General features: G+C 47.2%; 1 protein-coding gene across 1 annotated transcript in view; it reads left to right on the top strand.

Moving 5' to 3' along the window:
• Positions 1-1,365: 1,365 nt before the first annotated feature.
• TSPAN33 (tetraspanin 33) overlaps positions 1,366-8,483 on the top strand; it is a 74,974-nt gene continuing 67,856 nt past the window's right edge. The window contains exon 1 of the mRNA XM_089676938.1: positions 1,366-2,066. Coding sequence (XP_089533064.1) covers positions 1,968-2,066 — 99 coding nt within the window. The 5' untranslated portion in view covers positions 1,366-1,967. The remainder of the gene's footprint in view (positions 2,067-8,483) is intronic.

The raw sequence follows: 8,483 nt of genomic DNA, 5'->3' as shown, positions 1-8,483 counted from the left end.
CAGAGCTGGTGAGAATGAGCCCTAAAAAGATGACACCTGTAAAAACTGTTAGAACAGGAATTGTTACAGACCAATCAGATCGCAGTGTTCATCTTCGACTACATAGGATCTGCCATATAGAGATCAATGATGTGATATAGTCTACAGAAAGCAATCTGTCACTGACATAGCAGACTCAATGGAAGGAAAGGGAAGTATGACTGCTGAATCTACACTCCATGGCTAGTTTTTTGCACTACTTATGATCAAAGTAATATTATATCACTAAAACAAAATGTGTATGAAGAATAGGATGTGAGAAGCTCCATAGTAATAAAGTTCACACCAACGCAGATCTAAAATGTTTACATATATACTATATATATATATATATATATATATATATATATATATATAATATATATATATAGTGTCTGGCACGACATAGAAAAGAATGTCTGTTTCAGTTCACATACAAAGAAAATAGTATGAAATGAGCTTCCCCTGCTGTCACTATAAGGACTGTCACATTGATCAGCTGTTGTCACTGTATGAACTGTCACACCAATCCTCTGCTATCACCATATGGACTGTCACACCAATCCTCTGCTGTCACCATATGGACTGCCACACCGATCCTCTGCTTTCACCATATGAACTGTCACACCAATCCTCTGCTATCACCATATGAACTGTCACACCAATCCTCTGCTATCACCATATGAACTGTCACACCAATCCTCTGCTATCACCATATGGACTGTCACACCAATCCTCTGCTGTCACCATATGGACTGTCACACCAATCCTCTGCTATCACCATATGGACTGCCACACCGATCCTCTGCTTTCACCATATGAACTGTCACACCGATCCTCTGCTGTCACCATATGGACTGTCACACCAATCCTCTGCTGTCACCATAGGAACTGTAACACTGATCATGTGCTGTCACCATAGGAACTGTAACACTGATCATGTGCTGTCACCATAGGAACTGTAACACTGATCATGTGCTGTCACCATAGGAACTGTAACACTGATCATGTGCTGTCACCATAGGAACTGTAACACTGATCATGTGCTGTCACCATGGGAACTGTAACACTGATCATCTGCTGTCACAATATGGACTTTCATACTGATCCTATGCTGTTATTATACAGACTGGCATAACAATCCTCTGCTTTCACTGTATGAACTGTCACACTGATCCTCTGCTGTCACCATATGGACTGTCACACCGATCCTCTGCTGTCACCATATGGACTGTCACACCCAGGGGCGGACTGACAACTCATGGGGCCCCCGGGCAATAGGGGATCATGGGGCCCCTGTGTCCTTGCCCAAACTCAAAAAAGCCTATGAAAAAGGTACCAGGGGCATCTCATGGGGCCCCCTACTGACCCCGAGCCCTCGGGCAGTGCCAGAGTTTCCAAATGGTGAGTCCGCCCCTGGTCACACCGATCCTCTGCTGTCACCATATGGACTGTCACACCGATCCTCTGCAGCCTGTCACTGTATGGACTGTCACACTGATCTCTCTGGCCCTCCTGCACTTCACGCTCCAGCGCCCAGCCAGCACTCACTGCCCCGTACATACTTACATACATACATACCACACATACATACATACATACATATACACATACATACCACACACATACATACATACACACATACATACATACAGGTGTTCATTCCTTGCGTGCCTTCCCATCCTGAGCGGCAGACACAACCTCCAATCACTTTCCAAGTTGTATTCCGGAGATCCAATCAGCAACAGGTGGTCAGCTGCGCTCCGGCACGGTAGCTGTGCTGTGGTGTATGGGCTGACCGGGGCTCCTCCATAGACGGACAATGGCCGGTGAAGGTGGTGGTGCGGGACGCTAGCGGTCGCTGTGCTCGGCAGACGCCGATCTGTACACACATGTCCGGGGGCTCTGTACACACCTATCACATTCCATAGCAGCTCATCGGACCGGCCATGGCCAGGAGATCGGCGGCGAATATCAGCGCGGAGGAGTTCTCCTTCGTCAGCCCGGTGGTGAAGTATCTGCTCTTCTTCTTCAACATGCTCTTCTGGGTGAGTGATATGTAGGTGACCGGTCACCGGGGGCACAGTCCGGGCATGGCAGGCAAAGGTCGCAGTGTGTGTGCGGAGGATGAGTCTGATCTATGGGGACAGGGGGGATGAGCCTGATTTATGGGGATAAGGAGCCTGATCTATGGGGACAGAGGGGAAAGGAGTCTGATCTATGGGGACAGAGGGGAAAGGAGTCTGATCTATGGGGGCAGGGATGAGCCTGATCTATGGGGACAGGGATGAGCCTGATCTATGGGGACAGGGGAGGGTGAGCCTGATCTATGGGGACAGGGGGATGAGCCTGATCTATGGGGACAGGGGGGCATGAGCCTGATCTATGGGGACAGGGGAAGGTGAGCCTGATCTATGGGGACAGGGGGGATGAGCTTGATTTATGGCAGGGGTGTCAAACTCCATTTTATCATGGGCCGTATCAGCATTATGGTTGCCATCAAAGGGCCGAATGTATCTATAAGACTAGATGTCCAAAGTACACCACCTCCCATTACATCAGATGTCAAGAATCCCACACCCTCCCTAACATCTCCGTGCACCCCCTTTGGGGGCAGAGCTGGCAAGCAGAAAGTGCAGGGTCTGGAGGAGGACCAGAGGTGGAGTGGAGTCAGCAGAGTATCCTGAATGATGAGACCAGAGGAGGCAGAGATGAGGGGGTGCTGCAGCTGCATGGAGAGGTGCAGGACTTGGCAGAGGAGTTCTATTCTCCTCTCTGCTGCCGACTGCTGAGACAAGGTGGGGGTGGAGACAAGGGAGTACCTGCAAGAGAGGTGCAAGGGCCACATGAAATGGCCTGGAGGGCCTGAATCGGCCCATGGGCCTTGTGTTTGACACCTGTGATCTATGGGGACAGTGGGGGATGAGCATGATATATGGGGACAGCGGGGGATGAGCATGATATATGGGGACAGCGGGGGATGAGCCTGATATATGGGGACAGCGGGGGATGAGCCTGATCTATGGGGACAAGGGGGTGAGCCTGATTTATGAGGACAGCGGGGAATGAGCCTGATCTATGGGGACAGCGGGGGATGAGCCTGATCTATGGGGACAGCGGGGGATGAGCCTGATCTATGGGGACAGGGGGGGGTGAGCCTGATTTATGGGGCAGCGGGGGATGAGCCTGATCTATGGGAACAAGTGGGTGAGCCTGATCTTTGGGGAGGGGGGATGAGCCTGATCTATGGGGGCAGGGAGGATAAGCCTGATTTATGGGGACAGGGGGATGAGCCTGATCTATGGGGACAGCTGGGGATGTGTGATCTATGGGGACAGCTGGGGATGAGCCTGATCTATGGGGACAAGGGGGTGAGCCTGATCTATGGGGACAGGGGGGGGGAGTATGAGCCTGATATATGGGGACGGGGGGTGAGCCTGCTGCATGGGGACAGGGAGGATGAGTCTGATCTATGGGGATGGGGGGTGGGGAATGAGCCTGATGTTTGGGGACAGGGGTATGAGTCTGATCAATGTGGATGGGGGATGAGCCTGATCTATGGGGACAATAGGGTGGGTGAGCCTGATCTATAGGGACGGGTGGGGGATGAGCCTGATCTATGGGGACAGGGTGGATGATGAGCCTGATCTATGGGGACAGGGGGGTATGGGTCTGATCTATGCGGACAGGAGGATGAGCCTGATCTATGGGGACAAACGGGGGAGGGGGTGAGCCTGATCTATGGGGACAAAAGGGGGGGGTGAGCCTGATCTATTGGGACAGGGGGGATTATCCTGATCTATGGGGACAGGGATGGATGAGCCTGATCTATGGGGACAATGGGGAGGGGGGGGGTGAGCCTGATCTATGGAGACAGAAGGGGGGGTTGAGTCTGATCTAAGGGGACAGGGGGGTTGATGAGCCCCGATCTATGAGGACGGGGGGGGATGATGAGCCTGATCTATGGGGACGGGGACTAGCCTGATCTATGGGGACGGGGGGATGTGTGAGTCTGATCTATGGTGGGGATGGGAGGGATGAGCCTGATCTATGGGGACAACGGGGAATAGGGGGGTGAGCCTGATCTATGGAGACAGAAGAGGGGGGGTGAGCCTGATATATGGGGTTCGGGGGGGGTGAGACTGATTTATGAGGACGGGGGGACTGTGATGGGGCTGCTGTGTCACTGCCTGCAGGGTGTGGACCATCACAATGGCTTTTATTTTTAATACTTTTTTTAAAGTTTTTCAATACAAGTGCTATATTTGACAAGAAAATGTAATATACAGTCACGAGAGGTAGGTACATATATTGTCAATGAGCAGTACCCTGATCACACCTGAGCGATTTGAAGGGCGGTTCCTGAACAAGGAGGTTCCCATGAAATCTGGTGGTGCCTGTTCACCTCTGAGCATTGTGTCCTTCAAAGCTTTAAATGATAAGTCCACCTTTAGGGACAGTTCACACCATGCCCACTTCTGAATCATACAGGATCGCTCTGTGCATTCCTGTGCGATTCAAACCACATGCAAAATGCACTACATTTGCGATCTGCAGTGGGTTTCAGTAAGAAGTTAATGACACCCCAAACACAGGTCACAAATGCAGTGCATTTGCTGTCACCTGCCCACACCAGATCACATTGTACTTTTGTATCATGCAATCCAGTTGCAGTGCGCTGTAAAAAGTAGTTCATGTAACATCAGCCCATTCAGGTGTAGGTATGGTTTGAACTGGCCCTTAAGGCAGAAATAATAAATGTACAGTTTTGTTTTTTTTTAGAAAAAAGCATGTGCAATTATTATTTTTTACTACAGGAACCTGCAAAGCATTGCACTGTGATCCGTGGATTGTGGGTGCAATGATGTCAGGATCCTGCAGACTCTTCCTCCAGCATTCTTCCTTTACCTCTGTATGAGCTTTCAGTTATAAACTGGAGGAAGAATGAATGCTTTACAAGCACACTGATCAGCACACTCCTAGTCCATTGAGAACTACAAGTTTATTCATTCGCAGATCCCTGTAATTGAATAACATAGCTGTGGGAGTAGAGCCCCACACAGCTGCACTAATTTTACACAGGTGAAGGGGGGATGAGCAGGGCAGGTACTGGAACATGTTACACTCTAAATATGGGATTTAATATTTTTCAAAGGTGAGCCACCAGGATTTCTCCCCAGCCTTTCTCATCCTCTGGAACTCCCTACCCCAATCTGTCCAACTATCTCCCACTCTGTCCACTTTTAGGCAATCCCTGAAAACCCATCTCTTTTCTCCATGAGCTCATCCCCCACAGTTATTACCTTTTTTTATCACTTCCCTCCCTTTTAGATTGTAAGCTCTAGCGAGTAGGGCTCTCTGGTTACTCCTGTATTGAGTTTTGTTGTATTGTCTACCCTCATGTTGTAATGCGCTGCGCAAATTAATGGCGTTATATATCCTGTATATTAATAACAACTTAGCCTTTAAGAGCTACATTACACATGTGTTTTGGGCCTTTATTGACTTCAATAGAAGCTCCTAAAAATGCATATAATTCACCAATTTCTTGCATATCCTTCAAGTAATTAGCTTTCCATTGGTTAAAACTAAAATGCTTTAGGCTGAAAACTCCCAAAAAACCCATGTACAAATCTTAAGACAGTATTAAACTCAAAAGTAAAAAATATTATATTGTAGCTTACCACTTCTTAGATATAATGGCTGCATTTGTTTTCTATTTTAGGCTTTCTTTCCTGTTTTCTTCTGGTGTTCCAGCCAATAGGTCTGCCATTGTTTTTCAAAAGAACAAGCTCTCTTTCAGTTACAGGGATGAGCCAAACCATTTACCACTGGCAGGGCTGCTTACAATGATCAGCATTTATTTATGTAAAACCTTTATCCCAAAAGTAAAAAAAACTGTTTGCTGTACCTGCTTATAAAATATTAGATGGAGTTTGGCTTCAGTTTGTTAGTGCATTTAAATCTATTACTACATTTAACACTTCCCTCTACACAGAATGACAATGCTGCTGTCTGCTGTGCCCCGTGTGCTCCTTTATCCAGAGTTGGGGCACTCTAATACAGGAGGTGTGTTACTGGCCAGATCATCAAGTGAAAATATGGGGAAAAGGCTATAAAAGAAAACTGATGTAACCATCACATCTAAGGATTGATAACTTACAATTTATTACATTTTTGGTTTTGGTTTTTTTACTACTTTAAAACACCAACACTCTGGTGACTGGGAACTAATGAGATTCATAGACTGTCATAGATACTCAGAAATCTGTCTTGCGGTTGTTCGCCAAATGGTTCAACTTGCAAAAGATTCAAGTACATGTCAATAAGGTGCTTATTGATATTTTGCAAAATTGTCTCACAAATGTGACTATAATCACTGATGTGGCAATATTTCTATATGACTTTGTTGGAACAATAGCGCCATATATTAAAAGTGTTACAAATAAGACCTAGTTCACATGGGCATGACTATGCATACACCTATGTGAAGGGCCATCTTTGCCCACATGGGATTCATAGGTGTTCCATGCATCCACATGCAGGCAGTCCAATTCATATCTATTGGGACGAAGCAGTTGCATGGACATAGCCACTGGTCCCAATTTGACAGCTATGTAGGTGTAGGTGCATGTCCCTGAATGCAAATGGGTTCTTTAAGTTGTTAAATGCAAACAGGAGCATACAGTATTAGCATCCTAGTGATTTGTACAGGTTTACTGTCATTAGCAGAACGTAAACACCTGGCCATTTCTGCCATGGAAAATGCATTGAGTGGTGTACTGCTCTGGATGCTCATTTGAATTACGAATTCCAGAGTAATTGGTATTCCTCTTCATGAATTCTATCCAATAAAACCATGTAGGACATAATCAATCATTTGTATCATTGAGGGAACTGGTGAGGGGATATTTTAATTTTGTTTATTCTGCTGAATCGGTGCCTTATAGATGGCAGCTCACATTGTAAGAATACAGGCTTGGGATGCATTCACCATGTGATTTTACTATACAGTTTGCATGTTTTAGAGGAGTAGGTGAACAAAATGCTGGGGTTTTAGGGATTGGGAAGTCAGTGAAGTTTTGAGTAATCATGTCAACTTGATCCCTAACTTTCTGCCTTTTTGGGCAAGAGCAGAAGATCTGTAAAAGGTTCCTCATATCCAAAGATATGTAGGAGGTCTCCAGGTCCAAAAGATATGTAGGAGGTCTCCAGATCCAAAAGATATGTAGGAGGTCCCCAGGTCCAAAAGATATGTAGGAGGTCCCCAGGTCCAAAAGATATGTAGGAGGTCTCCAGGTCCAAAAGATATGTAGGAGGTCTCCAGGTCCAAAAGATATGTAGGAGGTCTCCAGGTCCAAAAGATATGTAGGAGGTCTCCAGGTCCAAAAGATATGTAGGAGGTCTCCAGGTCCAAAAGATATGTAGGAGGTCTCCAGGTCCAAAAGATATGTAAGAAGTCCCAATGTCCAAAAGATATGTAGGAGGTCTCCAGGTCCAAAAGATACGTAGGAGGTCCCCAGGTCCAAAAGATACGTAAGAAGTCCCCAGGTCCAAAAGATACGTAAGAAGTCCCAGGTCTAAAAGATGCATAAAAAGTCCCCAGGTCTAAAAGATGCGTAAGAGGTCCCCAGGTCCAAAAGATGCAAAAGAGGTCCCCAGGTCTAAAAGATGCGTAAGAGGTCCCCAGGTCCAAAAGATGCATAAGAGGTCCCCAGGTCCAAAAGATGCATAAGAGGTCCCCAGATCCAAAAGATACATATGAGGCCCCCAGGTCCAAAAGATACGTAGCAGGCCTCCAGGTTCAAAAGATACATAGGAGGCCCCCAGGTCCAAAAGATACGTAGGAGGTCCCCAGGTCCAAAAGATAGGTAGGAGGTCCCCCAGTCCAAAATATAGGTAGAAGTTCCCCCGGTCCAAAATATAGATAGGAGGTCCCCCCGGTCCAAAATATAGATAGGAGGTCCCCCCGGTCCAAAATATAGGTAGGAGGTCCCCCCGGTCCAAAATATAGGTAGGAGGTCCCCCCGGTCCAAAATATAGGTAGGAGGTCCCTCCGGTCCAAAAGATAGGTAGGAGGTCCCCCCGGTCCAAAAGATAGGTAGGAGGTCCCTTGGTCCAAAAGATAGGTAGGAGGTCCCTTGGTCCAAAAGATAGGTAGGAGGTCCCTTGGTCCAAAAGATAGGTAGGAGGTCCCCCGGTCCAAAAGATAGGCAGGAGGTCCCCCGGTCCAAAAGTTATGTAGGAGATCCCCGAGTCCAAAAAATATGTAGACGGTCCCTGGGTCCAAAGGATATGTAGAAGGTCCTCGCGTCCAAAGGATATGTAGAAGGTCCTCAGGTCCAAAGATGTGTAAGAGGTCCTCAGGTCCAAAGATGTGTAAGAGGTCCTCAGGTCCAAATATGTGTAAGAGGTTTTTGGGTCCAAAAGATGTGTAAGAGGTCTTCGGGTCCAAAAGATGTGTA

This window comes from Staurois parvus, unplaced genomic scaffold (genome assembly GCF_062004578.1).
Source record: "Staurois parvus isolate SC_StPar_1 unplaced genomic scaffold, SC_StPar_1.0 ptg000175l, whole genome shotgun sequence".
Taxonomy (NCBI): domain Eukaryota; kingdom Metazoa; phylum Chordata; class Amphibia; order Anura; family Ranidae; genus Staurois; species Staurois parvus.
This window is presented reverse-complemented; position numbering and strand designations above follow the sequence as displayed.